Source organism: Lepisosteus oculatus, chromosome 19 (assembly GCF_040954835.1).
Source record: "Lepisosteus oculatus isolate fLepOcu1 chromosome 19, fLepOcu1.hap2, whole genome shotgun sequence".
NCBI lineage: Eukaryota > Metazoa > Chordata > Actinopteri > Semionotiformes > Lepisosteidae > Lepisosteus > Lepisosteus oculatus.
Window position 1 is genome coordinate 15,764,305 of NC_090714.1, and position 26,059 is coordinate 15,790,363.

Genomic DNA, 26,059 nt, shown 5'->3' on the forward strand with positions numbered 1-26,059 from the left:
CTGCTCGGTGCACTCATTTTCTTTTAGCACAAACAGGAAAAAACAAAAAACAAAAAAAAAAGTCAAAAAATTTTAGAAAACACATTTTGGGGTTCCTCTGCCTTTATAAAACATCATTGTAAAGCGCGAAGTAAATACGTGATCCGTTAAAGCACACCAGATGTGTGTGTAACCTAGTTCATGAAGTCGATATACTAGTGTGTGAAATCGGTTTTCGCCTTGATCGTCCCACGCACGGAGCCAGCTCTGTTTTCTGACCCTGGGACCACGCCGAGCGGTGAACCTGTTCCGGGCCGGTCTTCCACGGACTGGCCGCGCTCTCCCGTGCAGTGCGTCCGCCACGGCGCATCTCTGGAAATCGGCTTAGCGCCGGAAAAGATTCCTTCTGTACCTTTATCCATGATCCTTTCGATTTTTATTGGAAACTCCCGCTAGCACCCTCTTGTACCAAAGCTGCCGTTGTGGGCTAAGATTATGACGGCGGCAGTAACGCGATCTGTTTGCCAGGAGACCAGCATTATCTCCTGTTCATTCTTCAACTTAAAACTGAAGACGGGCTTGTCAGCACCTCGCACACGTTGAGCGGCCGTGGTCAGTAGTATAGAATCAACCAGAGCGATTAACCAGCGCCGGCACACAAAGATACAACTGGAGGCAGTGGTAGAGTAGAGAGCTCATTTATGTATGTTTGGTTTCTATCATTATATACTATCACAGCACTATGTCATTTCTACTTTTGTCAGATGTGTAGAGATAGTAGCGCAATGCAGAGTTAAAACAATCACAAACACAGGTGAGTGGACTACTTCCTCAAGCAATGTTGTTGTTGTTATTATTATTACTGATAAAATTATGTTGTTGATCTGTGAATCCCTATCACAGTTTTGCGTCGATTTGTATTTCGATAAGTACTCAGCAAAAAAAAAAAGAAAGAAACCAAGCAGAAAGTCTCCTAAAATATTTTTAACCCGAGCCCGTAATAAATCAATTGACCGAACTACAGGAGGTGGTTTATAAACGCGATCACCGAGACTCCTGGTGGGCGAGCGCTGTTAATCACCCACCGCGCCGTCGGGTTGGGAGACCCAGAGACCCGCTGTCCGGCCGCAGGTCCGGCAACTTCTGCGCCGCGGTGAGCGCCGCGTCAGGCAGGGCGCTCCGGGCTCCTCTGCGCGATGGGAGCAGAGCTCTGCACCGACTGCACCGGCCGCGCACACGGACCCCCGACCGCGGGGTGGTGAGCGAGCGGGAACGGGGAAGCAGACCCCGTACACGTGTGCGTGGAGACCGAAAGTAAGGTGGGCGGGCAACGTGGGCCGTGGCGACCCTGCGGCTCCGATTTGAAGATGATCACAGCCATTAAGAGGGGGAAACAGACGGGGGGAGAATTGTTTAGTCGGCTTTCAGCTGTTGCGCAGTCTGATCTTGCAGGACAGACAGATTGCACGTTGTTCCCTTTTTCCAAACCACCCCCCACCCCCTCCTTTGCCCTCCCTCCCTCCCTCGCCAGGTTCTGTTTCTCTCTCTCTCTCTCATTCACTCACTCACTCTCAGATCTGTGTCGCTCGGCTCGAGCGCCGCCGAGTCCAAAGCGAGCTGCGTGAGAGAGCGCGCGCTCCGGGAGAGCGGCGGGGAGAGCGAGGCAGCTCCGACCGCGCGAACAGCAAGCACGTGAGGCACTTGAGCAAAAAAAAAAAAAGAGAAAGAAAGAGAGAGAGAGAAAGAGAGAGAGAGATAGCGTGCGTGCATGTGTAGGACCTGCAGCCCCGAGACTTCGTCACTATAACACGCCGCCAACATCTCGATAGCACGCCAACCGACAGCGCCTCGGAGCTGCGTTTGGCGACATTCTACATACGTGTAAAAATGCTCATCGTCGCGGATGGCTGTGCCCTGCTGCTTGTGGATACGCGTCTGGGCTTCTGGTGAGACCAGGTCGTGCTCACGTCCCCCTTGCCGTCTTTCGTTCGCCGTGACAGGCAGGAGTACAGGATGGAGAGCGCGGGGCTGATGCTGGGTTACTTTCTGGTGAAAGTTCTGGCGCTGGCGTGCAGCGCGCAGGGGGAGTCCGGCCAAGCGCTCCACGGCTTTGTCATGGTGTCGGGGCTGAACGGGTCCCGGGACGGGGACTCGGACGCCCCGCACACGGAGGAGGAATGCCTGGGCTACTTCGACGTGATGGGGCAGTGGGACCCGCCGTTTGTCTGCAACACGGACGACTACCTGTACTGCTGTGGGACCTGTGGCTTTCGCTTCTGCTGCACGGTGAAGAGCTCTCGGCTGGATCAGAGCACCTGCAAGAACTATGACACCCCCTTATGGATGATGACCGGCCGACCCCCGTACAAAAAGAACGACCCCGCGCACGACCCCACGAGGGATAAAACCAACCTGATCGTCTATATCATTTGTGGAGTGGTGGCCATCATGGCCCTGGTGGGGATTTTCACCAAGCTCGGGCTGGAGAAGGCACACCGGCCCCAGCGGGAGAACATGTCCAGGTAAACTCCAGCCCCCCCCCCCCCCCCCACGGCTCGCGGGGCTGGCTCTCTCGGGCTCTCTCGTGGGGTGCTGCGTGGGGCGCGCGCGCGCGCCGCGTGGAACGAGGTCGATGATTAAAAAAAAAAACAAAACAAACAGCTGCACGCGATGCTCCGTTCCACCCACTTTCAGAACCCCCCCACACACACACACACAACGGACCCTGTTTGTTCTCTCTCCGCTGCGTTAACAGGTTCATGAAATGCTGCAGAGGTTGGGTATTTCTGCTGCAAAAGACGCGCAGTGATCATTCAATTACCGCCGCCCGAGCGCTCTGCGTGTAACAGGCGTCCAGCGGCGCGAGGTGTGTGAGACCTACTGTACCTGTACTCGTCAGAGAGCACAAGGTACTGTAGCTTGGGCCCAGGTTAGGAAGCAGCCTGCGGTGTCTAGGATACTGAAACAAAGCTTTATTTTTTTTTTAACTTACGCGGTTTGGAAACCAGTAAATGAAATGAGCTTAGCCACAGCTTTCCAGTTCTGCCGAATTTCCGTCTACAAATATACACTATACAGTACATGTACACACACACACACTATTCCTTTCACGCGCATCTAGGTCAGACACAACAGGTTGTCCGGGAAGACAAGACAGGACATCAGCTTTCAGTGGCCACAGACAACCCCAACACGAATCGGTCTCTGTACGATGTCTCGTTTTGAACAAGCAGGCTGTTTGTTTGCTTGGCTAATTCACGCGCATCCAAAAAGGACGCACACGCACGGACAACTAGCGCTGTTGTTGGAACAGTGGAACATAAAACAGCGACATTTTCAAAATGAACTAAAAATACGACTTCGTTGTGCGCGATTCAGACGGTATAGACAAAGTGTGTCATACGTGAGCTCGTTAAACCAGTGGCTTTTTTTAAAATGAAGAACAACACTCGCATGTACAGCGTGCGTTTTAAACAGAGCATTCTGCGACTCAGTTTCTATTTTCCCGTTTAGAAATGTCATGCTGAATAGGTCGGATATATGGAGTTATTGGGGGATGACGCACCGAAGGCTCTTAAGGGTTTAATGTTCGAATCTAAACAGCGTGGCAAAGCACAATCTATAGATCACAAGCACAGGTGGAGCTGGCGCACTGAGCACGTTACACAAAACCCAGGTAGCCCAGTCCTCGCGATCCGAGTCCTTTCCTTAAGTCAATCTCGCGCGTACCGAAGAGGAGCGGGTGGGAGAGCCAAGACTTTCAGAGATCTCAGAGATTCTTTTTAAACCCGCGCAGCAGGAGCAGGCCTTGGTCCAGAGACTACGCCAGCGCCATTAACTATGAAGCTATGCTGCGACGGGAACAAGGTATCTAACGAGAGACAGACCCTGGTCGTTTTTTCTTTTTCTGAAATCTAAACAAAGTAACGTAAAATGTTTGTAAATCTTTTTTGTTGTTGTTGTTGTTTTTAACAACAGAACAAAATCCTAACACAACCACACTCCCTACTCCATGAAAACGTTGTTTTTGCAAACTTGTATCGGGCACGACTGTATATTCTCTATAAACCTGTCCTGCACACTGCTTTCTATATAAATGCACACATTTGACTTGCATTATAATGCAAATCAGCAGGGAAAATCTTAGATTTTTTTCTCTCTCTCTTACTCTTTTCACACGTGCTGGGTCTATAGAGCTCATGTCACAAATGTCATATGTCATTACACACAATGTCTGCCACATGTGCACACTTACATACTCATTTCTAACGTACGCACATTCGCAGACATACAGTACATACTGACAACTGCCATCACCAGCAATGCTGATCAACGGTTTACTCAGCACAATACTTATGTACATAATTATGTACATATTGTTAAACGATACATATTTGATGCTAATAATAATAATAATCTTCCTGAAATTCCTAAGCTTATGGCACGTTCATTCACCAAAATATTTAATTGATTATTTCACGAAGGTGAATTCTTCAACAAAGACATGGATCTCAATGAAATTGGATATTTTGACAACAAAACATTGCTTCTTACTTTAAGTAAATGATAAACTATATCATTGTTGTTGTTATTATTATTATTATTATTATTATTATTATTATTATTATTATTATTATTATGTTCCTTTGTGTTGCTTTTTCATCTCAAAAGACTGCATTTGCGCAGGCGGCTCGCTGGACCCTTTAGCTGCGTTCGACAGTATGTCAGGGGTGTTTGTCAGAGTTGCGTCACCAGAGCCGACAGCACAGGCGAGACCCCACCCGGGGAAGCGCGAGAGAGTGACTGCACCCAGTCAGGGGGGTGGACTGGACGGACAGGGCACTCTGGACTTGTTAAAGAGGCTACACCCCGCCTCCCCTTGTGGCCAAGTCTTTCTTTCTATAGGATCCGAAAAGCAAAAAAAAAACGAATTGAGGAAGAAACTCAACGAAATGTTTTGTGCACAAGCAATTACTGCAAACTCATCAAAAACCCGGAGTGACTGTACAGTATTTGTGTGTTCGGCTACGCGGGCTGAGCACCGAGTGTACGGTACACGTCTGTTGCTGAGTAAGGATTCAGCTCCGGGCGTCGAGTGCTGCAAACTGACCCCAATACTGTAGATTAATGTAAAACAGAAGACGGTTTTATTCATTATTCATTATTTTCTCGAGCTGTGAGGTACAGTATCTGGATCAATACCGTGAAAATACGGAATTTAGAACGTTTTAGGCTCGAAACATCCGTGGGAAAGGATTCCATTAAGTTTTGAACATTAAATATAGAACATGTATTACAAAATATAAAATAAGATTAATACTGAATTAGTATAATCCGTTTCGTGCCGCCCACGCGATGGCTTATGCGCTCAGCGGTCTCGGCGCGTGAGTGGAGCCCCCGACCGGGACCCGGGGCAGCGCCCGGTCATGAACTCCGAAACCCCTCGTCTTGTGTCTGATCGGTTTTCTGCCTCTTTCCGCGGGCAGGAAAGCGGGGACGGCAGGCGAGCGCGTTGCCACTGATCAGAAACTACTGGAATTGCGCCGTGATTTGGTGCCAAAAGCCAAAACGACTCGATTTTTATGCGGTGCTACGTCTCGATCCACTGAGGGATACAGCCCTAACTTTTTAAAACCACGTCCCGCTTGCAGAGCTCCGTTCACGCCGCCCACCTCTCCGAAGCATTGCTGTTTGGGCTATGAACTAGTTAATCGTTACTGAAGTATTTTTAACGGATCCCTCGTCTCGCAGTGAGGCTATATTCAGTATTACACAACGCCTCCTCTCTCCTGCCTCTGTCTCTTGCTGTCACCGGGGGAGGGGGCGTAGTTCTCTCACTAGCACCCCCCAGGAAAGAAACTTTAAAAGACCGGTGACGAAACAGCCGTGGTACATGTGTTTTACACTGACCTTCGCGAATCAGTACGTTATTTGTACGTACATTGAATTTTATATGTGATGTGTATTTTTGGTACGCTCTTCAATTCTCTCTATCGAATGAATGTGTACATAATTCAGTATATTTTTATAGCTTTTACTGTTCTTTCCACATATAGCCCGCATATGTTAACGCCAGACAAACACATTCCCATCAAGGGCCAATTTGTTGGATTTAAATGTTTAATTTTAACAAACTAACTCTTTCATAGCGGGTCCTCTGCGCCTGTTGAACTAGACAATGATTTAAAAAGAATTACAAACGACTAATCCAGACTTTGAAAAGCCTGACGCAAATGAAAGCGGTGCCAGAGAGGCAGATAACACAGCTATACGGCAATGGCTGTCTTCCACCTCGGAAATCCTGTCAGTTATCAAAGCATTACGGACCCCGCACATCACGGGTAAATTGGATCAGGGATGCGGAGGTATTTTGGGATATACAGTATGTGCTTTAGTGTTTAAGCTTGGTATGAACTGTTGCCGAGCGCAAAGTTCGCGTGACGCGGGTCTCAGAAACTGCGTCCCGCTCGAGGTTTCTCTTAAAATGGAGAAGAACGTGGGAAAAATGAGACAGTCTGGATTGTTTAAAAGAACGGAAGTGATCAGTTCTTGATAACTTTTTAGTTGCCCCGTATATACAGTACAGTATAAACAGGATGACACAGGTGTGTTGAGGCAGTGGTACCACAATTAGTCTTCCCAGACTAAACACAGAGGGGATCTTTTTCTGCTTCATCGAACAGACACGCGATTGATCTTTGTATCTCTTAACTAGCGTGGACACTATTTGTTTAAGACTCGGCCTTTCAACATATTCACACGGAATTAATGAGCAGTGCAGGCCTGTGCTGTTAAAAGCTATTGCGCCCATGTGCGTTTCCAAGAGAAACGCATTCATCGCCTCCTTTAATAGGGCGATTCTAAACGAGAGAGAGAGAGAAAAAAAAACAGCAATATGCTACCATATTGTATTTAAGTCTGATATTATTGACGACTGCCCTACAGACACAACACGCTTGAGCGCCGCCAGCTACAGAGCGCCGCGGCCACATCTGGCGGCACCGCGGCCCCCAGCTGGAGAGAGGAAAGCCCTCTATCACAGAAACGTCCCGTAGAATTCCCCCCCGGATCCCGGCGCATAGCCTGCGCTCCTGGCTGACGGATCGCCCTCATCTTCTGTAGCCCTCATTTCCCCGAGCAGCGTGCGTCACGAAGACTTTCAGTTTTAGCAGCAAAGCCTCGCTAGCACCCTGAGCAGGCGTTCTGCCTGCCAGCTCCCATTGTTGGTCAATGCCAGGCCTTCACGTATTCTTTTTAAAGGAGGTCATTTCAAATAATACATTTGCCACGGGCGTATGTATGATGCCACGGACCGAGATCACTACAGGAGCTAGATCTGCAGGCTTAGCCTAGCCCGTGTGCGCAGAATGCTTCGTTACAGCGCGTAAAACCTCGCCGAGCTCAGTTCGTGGGCGCCCCGCCTCCTCTCGAACGGCGGTTCCCTCCAACAGCGTCGATCACCGGCCCCGTCTTGTCTCCGCAGGGTGCTGGCGAGCGTGATGCGCCAACAAGGCCCGTGCCCGGGGGAGCATCTGGAGCGCGAGGACAACCTCGGGGTCCACGTGCAGCACTACGAGAACATCCAGGCCAGGGCCGCGGTCAACAACCTCCGTGAGTGAACGCAGCAGATTTGCTGACTAAGTCCCGGTTCTGCACGGGAGCCCCGACGGGGAGGGGGCTTAGGGCGAGGGCGTGGGCTTTGCTCTTCGGGTCAGAAGACATTTACAGGGGGGGAGGGTACCGGGGTCTTCTGGGTCACGCCTGCGCAAAAACAAAGAGAGCGACAGGGCGACGTTGATCCCAGCGCGTGTGAGTGAACGGAGAGCGCGGCTGGCTTTCAACAGGTGTCCTCTCTATGCCGCGTGAACGCGCTCGCAGAGATTAACGACCTTGTATTGCAAAGGAGCTGCAGAACCCAGCCTTCCAAGAGCATTAGAAACACCGCGAACTGTTGCTCATTCTTGGGAAGCTCGAGGAATGTGTGCTGAGCCAAGGAGAAGTAGCTTTGTATCAGGTGGCACAGCACCCTTCTTTGATATTAGATGTGCGTTTCTGGCCCAATTATCAATCAGGAGGGCTGTGCTTTAATGTGTTAAGAGCCAGGCTCTCATTTAAGACAATGCATTTGTCAGATCAAGGCCAAAGCTGCTGAAAGTGTTCTGTAAATTGCTGATGTTGGAAAAAGGTGGCTGAGAACACACAGACAGGCTTTTTTGGAGGGAGTTTAAAGACGCAAGTAGATCAGTACAAGAAGTCCTTTGGGTGCTGGTTAGCGCTGTTGCCTCACACCATTTGGACCCTGTGTTTAAGTGCAGCCTCGTGTGCCTTCTGTGTGGCGTTAATATGTCCCTCCCGTGTCTGTGTGGGTTTTCCATGGGTGTTGCGGTTTTCTCCTCCTGCCCAAAGCAACGTGGCCAAGGGTATGTGATATCTCTGCGAGTATCCTTCTGCGGACGGGCATCTCATCCCAAGCGCATCCTGCCTTGATCCCATGTCTGCCTCCGTGGGGTCCAGCTCGCTGGGATCCCATGTTGCGCTAACCAGTTATTGAGAATGGATATGGATGCGTGCATGCTCCGAAACCTCTGAGGTCGAGGGCTATGCACGGCTGATTCCGAACAATCTTCTGGGAAATACAGTGAGAATGGAGAAATGTGTAAAGACATTACTTCAGTGGTTAGACTGATAAAGCAACTTATTGTAGTCGGTCCCCAGGGGAATGAATGCCTGACTCAATGCAAATCTTTCCAGGGATTACAACTAGGAGTAGATTTCTTCGCCACCAGGTGCATAAAATGTGATTAGGGTGAGGTATTGAACCAGCAACAGCTGATTAGGATATCAAATTTTAATCTGGGGAAGCCAGCAAATCAACAAATATTGGCTGTTGTCTGGTGATGGAAACGAAACTAGGGAAAATGATCTGATTATATGTTTTGTATTCAATATAGAATTTAGCTGGGTTATTGATTTATGCTTCCCAGCGAAGCAGCAGAAATGCAGATGGAGAGAGAGGGAGAGGCTGAGAGAGGAGAGAGAAGGGAAGATTTGGACGAAGAGGGGAAGGAGGAGGAGAGGACGATGGACTGGTCTCTAGCGTGTTGTGTTCGTCGCGGTGTCTGTCGCCGACGCACCTTGGCCAGGACGGTGGCGTGTCACGCTTGGCAAGCTGTCTGGGGCTTGGATGTGACAGGAAGAGTCCTTTCCCGGTCAGGGGCGCAGCTTTCCCACAGGCGACGTCACAGCAGGACTGCCCAGGAAGAGCTAAGTAGGGCTGGCAGAGGACTTCAGCTGAGAAACAGCTGCTCTGATTCCCACCCAGTAATCATCCCTCGCTGGTTTTGTGTAGAGTTCAGCAAACGGACTGCCAAGGGTGTCAAGCCAGGGACCAGTAACCATTGAACGAAACAAATCAGCACCAGCCTGACAGCCTGCGAGGCTGAAATATTTGTCTTTTTAACCTGTAGATACACCAGTCTTTCCAATTAGGCTATTTATTAAATACACTGTATGAACTGCAATACTCCCCGTTATTGCAATTCGGCCTCGAAAGCAGAACCTGTATATCTGAAATATTGTGACGGATCTTAAAATCATGTTGATCTGTTGTGATCTGTTCATCATTCCATCACCTGTGAAAGTCTGTGCGGTGCTTCTTAACGGACTGCAGTGTTTACACCGCGGAGAAGACGCTGTGTGAACCGTCTATTTCTGGTTAGTCCCGTGGGCAGGAACAGCTGTTGCTGACATGTATGTTAATCATTTAACACCAACAGTAATTATAGGACAACAACTATTTCTGCTGCTAGATGATATCAGTAAAAACACACACAAATAAATAAACCGCTTCAGGGTGAGGCCTTATTAGGGATTTTACTGATCATATCATTTTCAGCTGTCGTAATGGTGATCTTTAATCTGAAATTCCCCTGATTTGATCTGTCAGGTTGCTATGCAAAGACAGACGGCTTCTGGGCATTCATTTTTTTCAGCTCATCCTGCAAAAGTACATACTTTACCCCGAAGGGTTCAAACATCCCGCGCCTGCAGAAAATAACAAACCAAGAAAATTGGCAAGACTGATAAATATCCTAGGCTTTTGCTTTGCTTTATAGCTTGCACCATTTTCAGTTTGGAACAAGGTAACACTGAGACAGAAATATTCAGCTCGTTTGCCGCTGTGAGCAGAGCAGATAATATTTGTATGTCTGCAGTGTTCCTAAAGAAGCAAGAACGTGTCTTTCTTCACTTGAATCTGAACCAGTGCATTAGTAAGGGTGTTTTTTTTCTCAGAGCTTTGCTGAAGCAGCCACACAAGTAACTATGAGGACCAGGGTCAGTTCTTGGCTCTCATCCTCAAGGGAGGGGGTAAAAGCCAATTCAAATCATAATACACTGCGATTATAAAGTAATATAAAATGATCATTGTGCCCTGTGCTGCTAATATGCAGATTAGATAAGCAACCAAAAGACATAGCAATTATCTGTTAATTGATTGATGCCATGCTCTCGTTTTATTATTGGAAATGCTATCAGCCTTGTGTGCTTCTTACATAATACCACAAATAAAACTAATTAAGGACACGCAGGAAAGTGGCTAGGCCTGTCGATACAGCTGCTTCTAGTCATATTCGTTATGCAACAGGAAATGTGGGTTCTGCTCTCTGAGTAGTGTGGAAAAGTTGATCTATTCCAGCCCAGGGTGCCTGTCAGTGGACAGAATACTGCGAAGGAAGTGGGGAGAGACGAATTACTGAAGCCTGTGTATTTCTTTCACCAGCAAGGGCATAAAATAATCGAAAAGGGCTAAATTTTGCTGCCAGTTCAGTTTCATTCCATTGTCGGTCTTTGTTCCAACTAATCCTTGTATAATTAAATGAACTGGAGCAGCAGGGTCAATTAAGTGATTATGAGCCAATTACATAAATTAACAGAATGCAATAGGTCTACCTATGACTGCACCTGAAGACATTGACCCTGATTAATGAGGTAATCGCACCTGATTATCAACTTGTACTACTGCATAGTAGCTCACTGTCCACTTGATGGTGATTCATGGGCAACAGTCATGGGCTCCAGAAGGCTTGTGGTATATGAGAAGAAAAGTTCAGCGCTGGTGGACAGTTGTGAATGCCAAGGCATTTGTGACTGTGCATCAATACACTTGATGCCAGATTGTTGCTGTCTGTTAAAAATTAGTTTGAACAGCTCTCAGGAAAAAAACAACAATTCCCTGCCAATGCTCAAACTACTCAGTCCCTGTCCTTTCCAAATGTCTGACAATATTTCTGCTTCAATTGTTTCTGAATGGTTTCTCAGAGTATTGGCCCACATTTGAAAGCACTGTGTTCCTTACATTTCTGGCCTTTTATGGAACGCAGACAAACCAAGTCACTGCTTGCAGCATCCCCACCCCTGGCATCTAAATACACCTCTGCTTTCGCATGCAAAAACTCACAGGCTCCCTTTTTGCTTCTGATAATGAAAGCCTTTCCATTCACTGTAATGAGTGAAGAAGCAATTCATTTATCCTTCACACACTGCACTAATTAATTGTTGCAAATCCCCAACACTTAAGGTGCCTGGTAAAATACAAACTCATCATCATCATCCAGGAATGCAATATGTTCCCTCAAGTCTCTGCCTGAGTGGAGAGGTGAAGGAGAGTCTGGATTCATTATATTGCAGCTACTATTGACACATAAGAAGCCCTCAAGACCACATGTTTCCATACCTGGTAGCAGCAGGTCCAGTTGAAAGGCAGGCTTAAGAGGCATGCAGCTTTAGGAGAATGTACAGTACAAGAATCGAACTTGTGTGGCTACTAGTCTGGGAGAAGTAACACGAGTGGGGGTGTCCTCACAATAACCTGTGAACTTTCAATATCCTGAATGAGCAGCAGGTTAATAAAGGTGAAATGTCTCCTGTTGCCATTAGCCTCATCAATGCTAAATTGATTCGTGTGGTGGTGTGCTATAACGCACCTTGCCATGAGCTTTGATGAGGAAAGTACAAAATACGCATTTCTATGGAGAATTTGTCTAGCTGTTGCAAAAGTCTTCTTTACTGCAACGGTAGACACTGAGAGAGTGTACGATAACTGTCCGCGGCGACATCTGCGACACAGAGATTCTCCTCAATGCGTGTTGATGTTTTGTCATGGAAATGAGTGGCAACTAGCTTGAAAGCGTTCATTTTCAATATTCAAATGGATGCTTTCATTGCCAGTTTCTAATTCTTCTCATTTGGCTTTCGCAAACAAAAGAGCCGCAGTATAGGCCTAGAATTTCAATCACTCAACATCGCAATCAGATTCGGCTGCTTCTTGACTGAGAAGCATTTATTTGACTTCATTTGTGCGACTCAAAACAAACATCAGCGAATCAGTTCAATGGAAATGCCCCCTCTGTCACCACCGGAGTGTGTTGTCCAGCCCGAACCATTCAGACGTCTCATACTACTGCACGGTCTTTTTCTTTCACTTGTCTAGTTATTCGGCATAAAGCGTTCTCCGACTAGCAGACCTCATCATCTCTTCAGCCGTCAAAATGCCTGCAATTCCCAGGACGCATTTGACATTGAGCTTCCTGTGAGCTGGACTGTGTCCCACCTGGCTGGAACTGGAGAAGGAATATAACAGCAGCCATCATCCCTGCAATTAACCGTGCTCTCCACTCCACACACGACGTTCAGTGTAAATATTTATGCGTCTAAATGAGTGGGACATGAAGAGCTGTCACCAGCCCTGAAGGCCTGAAGGAGAGTATGGTCGAACAGCTGGGTAAGCACACATATCTGTCTTTAATCATCGAGAGCACCCCAAGGAGGACTCCCCAGGGAACCATCACCGAGAGACGTGGGGTCTCATTTTCGCTCGCAGCCCTCCAGCACTCTAGGCTCTGATCCAGAACGGGGAAGCAGGTCTGTCCAAACGAGGGGATGATTTCAGACCTGTCAGGTAGCCTGTGGACACCTGCTGTGATGTGACGAGCGACCCTGCGTTAACGGTCTGGGTGCCCCTGCCAGCTGGTGCTGGAGACTCAGACGTGCTGTGCAGGGGATGAGAAACACTGGAGAGATGCAAGGGGAGCAGCAGTAACATTTAAGATGGCTTAAAGGACATTTTCACATGTGAACGAAAGCAGAAACGTCCTGAAATCCTGCAGCATTCGCCCTGTGTCTTATTCTGTAGCACAGTGGACTAACTCGGATACAGACTGCCACAGTAGACTCTCCTTCCAGGCCAGTAAGTGCTTTCTCAGACAGATAGCATCTAATCTCAGCGCCAGAAGCTTAGAGCTTAGAGCGTGAAGGAGGAGGTAAAATAGCACATGACTAACATCAAAAACTATTTTCAAAACATCCTGAAAAACACTGTATGGAGGTCATGAGTTAACAAATCAAGCCAAGAACATTTTCCATAAATGTATATCCATAATTAAACCTCCCTTCAGTACCAAGTCCATCTCCAGTCTTGGAAGTAACTATATGGTAGATGACAGAAAATGTTTCACCAAATGCGTGCCAAGCAGTTACAGTAAATAAATAGGGATGAGTGAGGTAGCATCTCTGACCAAGTGGCTTTTAGGTAATTATAATTATCTATGGATGCTGTGCTTTTGAAGGATCAGTTTCTAGGAGCTGGGAGATGATAACAGATTTACTCAAATGGTGAAATCAAACTAATTAACGAAAACAAAGAAGGACTTATCCTCATTATTAACCCAGTCCTTTGCGTCCCAGGCACACGGTGGCTCTCTGAAACATGCCAACCCCACAGTTTCACTCTTTGGTAACAAACGGCAACTTAGTTAAGGGTTTGTTAGTAGTAAAACGGGGGCAGAGTAGTCGGCGCTGGGAATTGTTTGAGGAATTATTATGAGGAGCCAGCTCTCCTGCCGTGTGTAAGTAAAGCTTCTTGCAGTCAAGGGCTCCACTGCCAGGAAGGGTCTGCGGTGATAGTGTAGAATGGGTCTGGGAAGAGAATTGCCCCTGTATTTAAGAGCTTGAACTGAACTCAGCATTTTAGGCCTCTCTTTCACAACCCTCTTTCCAGGCGATCAGAACGGGATGATCCCAGGCCTATCTGATGCTCGGCCACATTGGCAAACGACAGCTTCTGTGCAGGAGCTCAGTTCTAAAATGACCTTGTGAGTTTGAGGAGAAGCCATTATATGCCAAAGCAAAGGATCGTAAATAGCAGGAATTCCGAGAAAATTTCCCTTTTGAGATGCGAGGCTTGTGTCTGGGGTAATCTGTGGGGCTTTTTCAAAAATGTGTTTCTGTAGCTGTTTTCACTGCTGTTAAGGTATCCATGGTGATTGTAGCTTTGGCTGAGTGTTTGTTGTGTACGATTTTACTGAAAGCTCTGTGCTGCAATTGCAACCCAAGGTCGAAAAGACTGTTTTTTAAAAAGGGAATCATGCCATTCCATCTCCCTCCTGTCTTCTCTGAATGAAATCTGAATGTTGAGTTAACTTTCCAATACAAGCCGTGATCAAAATGTTGCTCTGGTCGTCCCAAGAGCCATTAAGTTAAACATACTTTCAACTGTGCATGAATACACGCAGCTCAGAAGTGATATTTATATGAATACAGCGTTAGTGTTAGGCTGCAAAGTTCAGTCCAGCCTCAGTTCATCACTGGCCAAGGTTACAGCTGTTTGAAGCAGCCAAGGAGAGCATGCAGTTTCGGTGACTAAACAGAATTATTGGCAGGACTCTGTGCCACTACTAGGGAGCGTTTTCAACATTTGTTTTTGGACAGCTAATTAAACAGTCATTTTTAATGCATTGAAATGTGATTAGGGAGTGGTGCAGTGGCTAGCATTCCTGCTTTGCAGCGCTGTGGTCCTGGGATCAATTCCAGATCATGGGTGCTGGCTGCGTGGAGTTTGTATGTTCTCCCTGTGTTTGCATGGGTTTCTTTGGGGTGCTCTGGTTTCTTCCCACAGTCTAGAGACATACCGGCAGGTTAACTGGCTTCTGGGGAAACTGGCCCTGGCGTAGGTACAGTATGTGCTGTGTCTGCATGTGCCTTGTGCCTGCTGCTTGCTGGGGCAGGCCTCTGCTCCTCTGCAACCCTGAATTAGACAGTGCACCTAAACAAATGGATGGACAGATGGACAATGTGATTTCTGTTACAGTGTTTCTTGTTTCTCTGTGCCTTTTCCTGATGTGGCATTGTTTATGCACAAGGGCGAACACGTCTGTGTTTGACTGAACCAACAAACAGTTTTTACACATGAAGAAGAATCCCAGTGCTGACTGGCCTGCAAGTACAGAAATCCCTGTTGGATGGATGATATGATCAGATGCTACAGCTTTCAAGTCACTTTCAAATTTAATAAATTTTTAATTCCGGAGGAGATGAAAAACCCACTTCTCAAAGCCTCTGCTTCAAAGCGCAGAGGAAGAGAGACAGAGGGAGAGAGAGCTGTGTCAAGACAAGGGCACACTGGGGAATGAGGCAGTGTCAACATGCAAAATACTCTGCTAATTACCAGCTGATATAATAAACACTTTCGTTACTAATAGGACCGAGAGAAATACTGTGGATACTACTACCTCCTTCTTATTCTTACTCATTACGTTTGGCAGACTTTTGTGAAGTTTGTGTGTGTAATGGCTATAACTGTTACAGAGCTGACTTTCAGGAGGCAAATGGGGTGAACACAACAGATCACCAAGTTAAACCGATGCAGGAACATTAAGAATTGCATGCATGTGAGTAACGAGAGATGAGAGCAAAACTGATTGCTAGGAGGCTGGCTGTGTTGCAGACCACAGCAGTAAAAAGCCATTACAATACTTGGGCAATTTAGTCTAAATCCATTAAGGCTTTTATTGTAGGAGCACAGGGAGGCCTGTTGATATCCTCAGCACAAAATGTTTCAGAGTGGGTTGCAATTGTTTAAAACGAGGTTACTTCTCCTCACAGAGCCCTGACCTTAATCAAGTTGAAGCGGCCGAGGAGAGCAGGTTTGGTGACCAAACACGATTATTGGCAGGGCTCCCTCTACCCCTCCTAGCGTGTGTTTTTGGACAGCTCATGCAGAAGCTTCCAGACCATCCTGTTTTTCCTTTGACCAGGGGCATAAATACAGAGGCTTTTTATACTGATGGTACCCATTCCTCAAGCCAGGAGATCGGGTCTGACACATCGTGTCACTCTGAGCTCTGTGCTGCCGGAATAAACCCATTATCCTCAATTACCTGTCCCTCCAGCTCTGCCAGGCCTGTGCCTCCATGAACCAGTCAATCGCAGCTAATTTTTCATTCTCTCTCATTGCCACCCTGCATTTCGATAATAGCCGCTTCAGCTGTCCCGTCTCAGTTCTCCACCATGCATTCCTCCCTTTTCAGCCTGCTTATCCAGGACACAGCTGTGGGGCTCACCACCACTGTAACCTTAATAACAACCATTTGCTTCATACACACTTGTCTGCTGCCGGAGTAGTGCGCTCTGAAAGACATTCTCAGTACCCCGGCTTCTTTAGTAATAATCTCCCTTCTCTACCGTGCAGCTGTGTTAGCTCAGTACTGAGCTCCAAGCACAAGCTCGTTGGCTGTTTTTGGCTTTTCCTGGGAAATGCTCCATACCGAGCTCACCCAGGAAAAATAAAGTGGGGGAATATAGCGATAAGGAACTGGGAATAAAAAACGTGATCAGTGCGCTGCCTCTCTCTTGCTTCAAACTGCCTTTCAGTCTCGTTGTGACTGAGATCATAGAGTGAACTAAAATTCACCAGGAATAACAACGCCCAAGAATGAAACACGTTGGAGAACGCTTAGAGGTAGATCCAGTATGGCGAGACTGGGCCCCAGGGTGAGGAAGTGAGGAGTGACCAAGGGGCAGCTGGACAGGTGGAGATGGGGTGGAGGAGGGATGCAAAAAGACTGATTTAGGTATGGCATTTGTATTTTTCTGGAAATCGTAGCAAGGATTATTGATAATGATTATGTTAGGACAGCTGGGGTGAAAGTGATCATCATCCGTCCTGATTCGTACAGACGTCTATTGAATGGGAAGGAGGGCCATAGTCGTAGTTTTTTCTTATGCCAACAATCATCAAACCTGCTGCCCCCTACCTTTGCAAAGCAAGAGCCATGGAGAGCAGGGGCCCCCTTTCTGTGTGCTGAGCACTGGGACCACGGCTCTCTGGGACACATCAAAGCTGCTGGAAGGTGGAGAGGTCAGCGGCCTGACCATTTCTCCTTCGACTCCACTGAGCAGGAGGGACTGGTCACCCCGAGAACCTGGAGAGGTGCAAAACTCTGCAGACCAACCAAATCAGAAAGTCTTTGCACCGCGGTCCTGAAGGCTGGCGGGAGAAGCTTCTCTGCACCGCCATCGATTCAGTGTCAGTCGAACAGCTGATATGCTGTTCGCTGCTAAGTCTGAATGCGCAACATCTGTGTCACACCTATGTATGACAAAGTCTGCTGCCTCTGCATATATGACACACTTACAGCGTATTTAATTCTGTCTTTGAAACATGTTAAAATCACTTTACGTGAATTTGAATAGGGCTCTCCATAATGCAAATGTAGAAAACACCGTAAAGGGTTTGCATTACAGTAAGTGCAGATGTTAGCAATACACTGGAATCCTCATTGCAATGACCGCAGTTTTCTTTCACACCAGGGGCTGAATTCACCCAGCATTTAGCTTCACCTTCCGTTACTTTTGCTGAGTTACGTACAAGTTGAATTGGAGATCTTTTCATTAACAGCTCAGCGGGTGAAATCAAGTGTTTGATCATGGCTTTCTCGGCTAGAAGCTTGTTTTTACTTTTACAACCATGACGGACATGTACTGTAGCATGAGACTGTGTTATCGGCCAAGAAAAAGGGCAGGGCCACTCACCACTGTGCTTTTATTGTATCGCTGCCAGCTGGCGCTGTGCATGTCCTTACACATTTCAGGTGGGGAAGTACAGTATGAATGTAGCCCACCAATCTCTTCCAGCACAGTGGAAAGGTCAACTAAGGGGAATGTTGTTCATGCTCTAAGAAAACTGTAAATTGCTCAGACGCTTAGCTCTGTGTTCTACAACAAAAGTGATGCAATATCTTTAAGAATGTTTACGGCGTTTCAAAACTTGTTTTGAAATGAGGAACTTGTTTTTGTATTCTCATTTGTCAATACTGTATGCAATTGGGTTTCCGAATGAGAAATACGTTAATTACAGGCAATTCTGGTCACATATAGTTCATTAGCAGTTTTACTTCCCCTTAAAATGTGCTGTGTTATTAAATTTGCTGTGTATCCAGTAATGAGGGAGAGTTTGGGTCATCATGCCTAAGTGTGGCTGGGCTTCAGAAGTTTGTCAGATTGCACCCTGTAGTCTTCATTACCATGGTTACTAACTGAGTAATGAGAATACTAATACTTTTGGACTTGTGTCATCGCTTTTTCCAACAAAACAAAACTGTAAGATGCAGAAAATGCAACATCTTGCTAATTAGGTGGCTTCTTAAGAAAGTCAATCTCTGTGCAGCAGGAAATGCAGTCGGTAACTTTATTTAAAGGCTAAATACGCATTAAATATTTTATACGACTTCTCACGGCTCCTGGTGTTGTGAGATGCGCAGTGAATTTAAAGTGTAATTAGTGCCTGGAAATATCTTTCCATCCATCGTGTCTCACACTACACAGTGACTCTCTCAGGCACCTCCTTTCCACATGTTCCTTAACTCCAGAGTCCAGGAATTTTGCACTGCAAGTGGAATTGCATGCTTGCAGATTGCTGTCCTAGCCATTTGTCTTCTATAGTTTCTGGCAAAAGTGTCCTGAGAGATTTTCTTCAAACTTCAAAAGCCATTTCTGGTAATGGGCATACCAAGGAGCCTTACTGCATTCAGACACACCGATGAACTGTCCAAAGATATGAGATGTGCAACCGAAAAGGATGCTGTTGTGTCCAAGCTCTGTGACTGGTGAACACAACGTTTAGGTTGTGGAGCCTTCTTCGGGTGTCCTTTTTTAAGCTACACCTGGCTGTTGTCATTCTTAACCACTGCATTCCAAAACTATGGGATCTTGTTCTCCAGCACAGGTTCAAAGATGAGCCGTGTGTTTTTCAGAAGTTTTCGAGGGAGGCTGCTCTCACGTAGACACTGTTGCACGCACGTGGACTTGCATTTAAAGAGTGGTTTAATGGCTTTCTGAGTGGTGGTGTTTAGTGCTTCCATTAACTGTGAAGCGAAGAGGTGCTTAGTGGAATTCTCAGCCCTGCCAGATGAATAATACATAGACTGTATCACTGGAGCGCAGGGAGGCAGCCTGGAGCACAGAGCATTCCAGAGTCTCCCGGCCGTGTACAATACCCCGCGAATGATCACCAGATGCTGGCTTTGCACAACACAAACATGACTTTCTATGTCATTCACACCGACTGGTTTCCGTTCCTCCCCAGATTTTCCACAGTTCTCCACTCTCCAAGAGATATCGGCATTGCCTTAATCTCGGATTATGGAACATGAAACCTTTTACCCTGAATAGGGTAAAGAAAACACATACTTAAATTCAGGGCCTCCACGACAGGATGCTATTTAATTCTTCAAATACTAAATAGTATTTCACCAAATTGCTCAGATGTCTTCTATCAGATTGTGTCCTGGCAAGAGGAGCAGCAAGACAACTTGGTTCTGCTCACCCCTCGCTGGTCAGAGCTGAAGGGAGGAACGCGAGTATGAAGTGGGCTGCTTAATAGAAGAAATTGCTTATTAAATTGCTTTTGTCTAGCTCACTTCACAGCTTTCTTCGTCTTAAAGAACACGGACAACCTCTGGTGTGAAGACGGAGCAGAATTAGGCTTGACTCTCACCCAGAGCGGGACAGATAATTATTTAGCTGCTGGGAGCTCAGTTCAGTCCCACTGTGCATCGCTCAGATTTCTCGTGGCCAGCGTGCATGTTTCGGCTGCAAAGCCTGGGGGCGCCCACAAAGTGGACAAAGGTAAAGACTCTTCGTGGTGTGCAGGTTCTCCTTCTTAGCGTCCAGCGCTCTGTGAAGCCTTAAAAATCACATCTCCCCCCTTTGTCTCAGGGAAATTCCCATTCAAAACACAATAAAAGGTCCTGTTGGCTTATCCTAGCTCCTCTTGGTTTTCCTAAACAACACTGCTGGGATCGGAAGCAGCCGATGTGAGAGAACCCACTATATCTCTCATGTGCCCTCCCTTCTTTACTTACCAGAGTCCATCCCATACGCAAGACTGGCTTCACTGTCATAAGCTTTTGCCTGCATAAACAGAACTCCCTTTTTCTGTGGACACCAATGTGTGTCCTATTAGTTGCTTTGGCACTCTTGTCGCGAGGGGTCCTGTTCCAGCTCATTGCTCTCCACTCTTTTGTTATCAAAGACTTTTTCACAGAGCAGGCACTCTGAAAGTCTCCTCACGGGGAGAAAGGCTGCTTTGTTGGGAAATCTGGGATTTGTTTTGTTAATCCTTGAGTTTTCTGGATGGCGCATTGTCCCTTCAACACAGGAGCGGGGAGATACTAGAGTTGGTCTTTTCTAATTAAATTGCACAATCCAATGCCTGGCACAAGCCCAGGAGGCAGCAGGGCTTTTTCTCAGATTTCCAGGGAGGACTTGGAATGAAAGCAGGACTGCTGGTGCTACAATAATATTTGACTTTTTTAAGGTTTTACTTTTTGATAAGTTTAGTTGTTTTTTTTGTTACAATTTGAATATACTCTTTGCATGTGGAAATCTTGCACTGATCAGGATTGGTAATGTACTAATTCATATGGGATCAAAGTACAGAAAAATTAATTCCCTGCCTGTGGCATGGGCCCAGCTAAGACTACTGAGGTGAAATCAGCTCTCTGCAGCTGAAAGTCCAGTACCCAGCTTTCAGCCTTACAATGAGACTAGCTTCTCCTTAGAACCTCTTGTCACACATTACCCAGGAGCAGGCGCAGCAGGAAACACATTTTAAGATCAGAAAAAAAGGGGAAAAAAGAGGTGATCGCGTTGAATACTTTGTTGACATTTTTAGTAGCAGTTTTACTGGAAGGACGAGCAAGCAGATACGGTATCAATACGGGAAAGTAGATATCATTTGTAGTCAATATGGGGCATAAGAGCACAGACATGAATGAAAAAACAGCCATTGTCAAGAAAAGCCATTTGTGTCATCAGAGCTCTGTGCTTGTGAAGAGGAAGAAAGAAACTCTATCGGTCTAGAATTGATTTCTGCAGAGGGAGACCTCTGGGAATCCATAACTAATGGCTCCCCTCTCCATGGGCAGAGCTTTCCTGCTGTTGTGGGCCAGGGTGTGCTGAAGGGATGCACTCCAAGCCAGACCTCTTGAACTTGGAATTCTTTTGCGGGAAAATCGGAAAACGCTACAGGAGCTCTTCGCGCTTACTACGGTGGAAACATTTTAATTGCCCCTTGCTTTATTTCTTCTGCCCCCAAGCCCCTGGATCTGGGATCACTAATTGTTGATTGACGGGGTTCATCTCTGCGTCCCGGACAAGATAAGACCCACTGTGCGTGTGCACAGAACAAGGCTCTTGCACGGAGCCGCTACAGCAGCGATGTCACCTGGCTGGAGGACCCATCCAGCTGTCACTGCAGCTCTGAAAGCCACAGAGCCGGCTGCTGCACTGACTGTATACAGATCCACAGAGCTCTGACACGGCTTCACCACCTACCTCATAGCTCAAGGAATCACAGGTTTAATAATAATAACTCCTTACTCTTACATAGAGATTTATTGGACATGGGGGAGTCCCTTCCACCACCACCAGTGTGCACCTGGATGATGCAACAGCAGTCAGAGTGCACCAATACGTTCACCACACATTAGCTATCAGTGCAGAGGAGAACAGAGTAATAAAGCCAGTTCAGAGATGGGGATTATTAGGAGGCCATGATTGGTAAAGGCCAGGGAGAAATTTGTCCAGGATGCTGGGGTTGCACCCTTGCTCTTTTTGAGAAACGCCCTGGGATTTTTATTGACCACAGAGATTCAGGACCTCGGTGTTACTTCTCATCCGAAGGACGCTGCCTTTTTACAGTATAGTGTCCCATCACTATACTGGGGCATTAGGACCCACAGAGACCGCAGGGTGACACCTCCACTAACACCTCTTCCAGGTGCAACCTTAGTTTTTCCCAGGAGTCTCCCATCCAGGTACCGGCCAGGCTCACACCTGCTGAGCTGCAGTGGCCTGCCAGTTGTGAGTTGCAGGGTGATATAGATGCTAGCCAAAAGTTTGACCCAGAGATCTCGGGACCGCAGGGCCCGCCCCATTCTGAGTGTGGGCTTGACTGGTTGAGTGTCTGTGTCCTGAAGAGCACTCCTCCCATGTAGGTTCTTGTTATTCTCAGCCGAGAATGCAGAGCTCTCAGCCAAGACGCTGAAGGAAGGGAGCAATTAGCAGAGCTGTGTCCTGCAGACAGACTGTCAGAGCCCCACCGGAGCACTCTTTTCCTCGGGGAGCACAGCTTGTGATCATCCCTCCATTCGATTGTGCTCTCCGGTGAGGCTGTTCAGAGTTAACTTCTGTTTCTTCCACAAGCACTGCCACCGCGCTAATAACCAGCTTTCAAAAGAAATCACTTTTTAAATGCTGTGTGGAATGGCGTTTTAAACAGCAAGAATTGCTTTATAAGCAGTACTGTGTTCATGATTACCACCCAAGAATCTGGGTTTTGAATCATTTTAAAACATAACAGCCTCCGTTCTGCCAGCCAGTTTTACTCTAGAAGGCAAACACACCATCGTGTTTGATTGAGAGGGGAGCATGAAAAGAGGCAGGACCACAGGAAGAGAGGGTCTGAAGAAATATGTCCTGATACAGGACATACAGGACAACTAGTAAGGTTCCATACTAGTTGATAAAATGAGCAGTCAGTAACACCCTTTATGGTCATTCCCCTCTCTTACACAAGGCAGAACTCCGATCTCTGATCCATGAGATCTCCACAGAGATATATACATCACATAATGCAACAGTGACATTTAAGAACAACACCAGGCGTCCATTTGCCCCAATGAACAATTCACCTTGAAAGTACATATCATATTGATACTTCTATTTACATATAATAATACGCAATACCTCAAAGAGCTTTGCAGGACCAGACAAATAAAACTGGTAAATTATTTGATCCCATAAAACAACACAATACATACCCTAGTAAGGGTGACAGGTCAGTTCCTGAAAGTCGAAGTATAAAAGCAAGTTTTCAGAAGATTTAAAAGCAACAACTGTCTCACCTACCATTATCACCTTCAGAGTGAGAAGTCATCCCATGAGGCATCATTCGCAGTGTCATTTCACAGACTACTTGCTAAACCTCAAGAGGCTTGGTCACTGAAAGAGGATTGGTAACCCCCTGGTATTAATGAAGAACCAGAATCAGGAGGTGGATAGCTACTGTATGCTTAGGAGAAATTGATGAAAGAAGCCCAGCAATGACACCAGGTGCTGTCCCCCGTAGAATTACCGTTCAACTGAAATACAGTCGTTTAACGGAGAAAGAATGCAGAGTGAGCACGTCAAAACGTTTACCCAGATTGCAAAAATTGCAAAGCCTGGCACCGTTCTCAGGCTTTTTACCTCTATCCAGTGGGAAGACTGCACTGGGCAGTAAGGCGAGATCAGCGGGCTGGTGGACGTGCCGCTTCGGTCCAGCGAGGGAGTATGGTATTACAGAGACCGGGATGGGGAGAGGCTCAGAGTGTGGCCTTGACTCTTTGAAGATGGACAGCAATCACACTGTAATCAGGCTGCAAGGCATCCCATTGCTGTCACCTGTCAAACCCCACCCCACTTTCGGAGATGGTTAGGGGCAAATCTTTTGGCGTTCTTTCTCAATAACTAGGTCCCTTACTGGAGCTTCTAACAATAGTACTGGAAACCCGTGACCTCCAGGACCATCCGTGGAATTTGGCCCTCTTCCATATTTGTGTTTGGATTCAGAGCTGCAGACGTGCTGAAGCGCTGAGGGATAGCAAAGGCTGTTAACTGCTGGTTCCAGGGAGGTAGATGATTATCTCATGGGGCAGTATCAATGTGTGTGTTTCGAAAATGAGAAGGTGCAACTCTTAACAGCGCCGGATGCAGAAAGCTGTAATTAAAGCAATGTGTCACGTAATTAGTGGGTGAGATCTTTCTCTGCGGAGAGGGGTCTTTTTAACAGATTCTTTCAGATGTACGTAAGAAGACATGTACAGGTGCAAAGCCAGCAAAAAAAAAAAATGGCATGGGGAGATTTCCATGTATACAGTACCAGTCAATTAACAAAGAAGCAGCCTTCACTCATGGGATATTCGAGGAGGTCTGGGATGCTTCATGGCCAGTCAGAGGCACGGGCTCTTTCCACATAGACCGATGATGCTGAAAGTGGAGCTGTCTGTTCAACTGGCTTGCCTCCTCTGCTGCTGCAGGCTCGGGTGGCGGGACAGACTCACATCGGCGAGAGGTATCACCCAGGGGCTCGTCTTTGCCCGAGTGATGTGCAAACTCCAGCTTTTAGTTTAAAGTGAAGAGTTGAGCATCACCGAACACCAAGGCAAACCCTCAGTGCTGTCCTGCATTGTGCCTGGTGCCTCTTTCTTTAGCCTTTTTTATGTGTTGGTGGTGTGTCATCCCTTCACGATTTGGGCACACGCACAATCAAGGGGGTGCCAGTTGCACTGGTGACACCAATGCGCAGTTAATTAATCACAGTGGTCCCTCTAACCAGGGACCCCCTCCTGGAATAATTAACAGCTCGTTATCCAGCAGTTAGTCACGGAGCCACTTAGACACGGCGGTGGGGGGGGCTCCCAGCGGAGGAGACGCAGCAGTCAGACAGGCGCGGGAGTTTGATGCAGATCAGCGGGACGGTGGCAGGGATTGTAGATATCTATTCTGAGGCTGATCCGTCGGGATGTGACATTTGTTTTGTAGAGCGTGTGGCGCTGTTAACCAATCTATAAACATGTCAAGTTGAACTTTTCTCCTCTTTCACCTTACTGGGGCTACAATCTAAAGAGTCTGTTTGAAGGAATACAAAAAAACTCCTCCTTGTGTCGCTGTTTGCATAATTCCTTGTGAACTGTACATATCTGAGCTTCTGGAAATATCTAATGAGCTTGATATGCAAAAATATTTTGATAGGAGTTGAAGAAAAAACAATAACAACGAGAGAAAGACCTCAAGATCACAGGAAAACATTCTTTTTTTAATTGGAACAAAAACTTCCGGAATCCCACATGGACTTAAACGAAACCTTTCCGCTAAGTTTAATTATTATTACTACAGCTGGAGCCCAATACCTTTCTTCTTTGTTAAAAAACAAAATTATGGCTAGGGGAGTCATTCAGGAATACAGAAATGAATAAACTGCGTAAACTCGAACAAGTTTCTTGTTCCTTTTCATCCATCTGTCCCTGGAGAAGCCAGGAACTGTCTCAGATTACAACAAGAGTTTGTCAAGATGAAACTGAAGGTCGTGTTTCAATCCTGTTATGGTTTTTGGTGAATGACCAGGCAGCCCCATATCTATTAATGCAGAATATCAAGCTGAACCCTGAGTTCTCAGACAGACCCTCACAGTTTAAGTGTACAACTCCAATGCAAGAGAACACACTAAAAAGACCATCTACTGTATCATTTACAAAGTAAATACTGCTGCTTCGGAATCATGTCAGAGAAGAGCAATCAGATTTATACCCTGACTTGAAGGAATGACAGAACTGAATCCTTCAGCCTTGAAGAGAGAAGACCAAGGGGGATCTTATACCAGTATTCAAAATCCTCTGCAGAACTGACAGAACCCAGAGGAGATCTTCAGAATCAAGAGTGAAACAGGAACCAGGCATTTATAGCCAAGAATGGAAGACAGTTTTTATCAAATGACTCTGGAAATCTAATAAAAGCTACCTGGTTGTTGATTATGATACACTGGCTTTTTTTCAAGAAACAGCTGAATGACATCCTTGAGCTACTAATTCCCAAACAGGCTAAGTTGACCACTTGACCTGGTCTTTTCTGAAAACGTTTTTTTTTTTGCATTCTTATGTAGTGCTGAGCACTTGATCATTCTTAACAGCTCAGCAAAGTGACA

At 46.6% G+C, this 26,059-nt stretch overlaps 2 protein-coding genes across 3 annotated transcripts in view; one reads left to right on the forward strand and one right to left on the reverse strand.

Annotated features, from left to right (window-relative positions):
* The window catches only part of cpped1 (calcineurin-like phosphoesterase domain containing 1), a 174,954-nt gene that overhangs the window by 65,663 nt on the left and 83,232 nt on the right, over positions 1-26,059 (reverse strand). The gene's annotated exons all lie outside the window — the stretch shown is intronic.
* shisa9a (shisa family member 9a) overlaps positions 1,521-26,059 on the forward strand; it is an 84,135-nt gene continuing 59,596 nt past the window's right edge. The window contains exons 1-2 of one of the 2 annotated variants that reach the window (XM_015360489.2): positions 1,521-2,501; positions 7,463-7,590. In XM_015360489.2, the coding sequence (XP_015215975.1) occupies positions 1,993-2,501; positions 7,463-7,590 (637 nt within the window). In that variant the 5' untranslated portion in view covers positions 1,521-1,992. The remainder of the gene's footprint in view (positions 2,502-7,462; positions 7,591-26,059) is intronic. The other variant, XM_006637185.3, reaches the window with a different exon arrangement.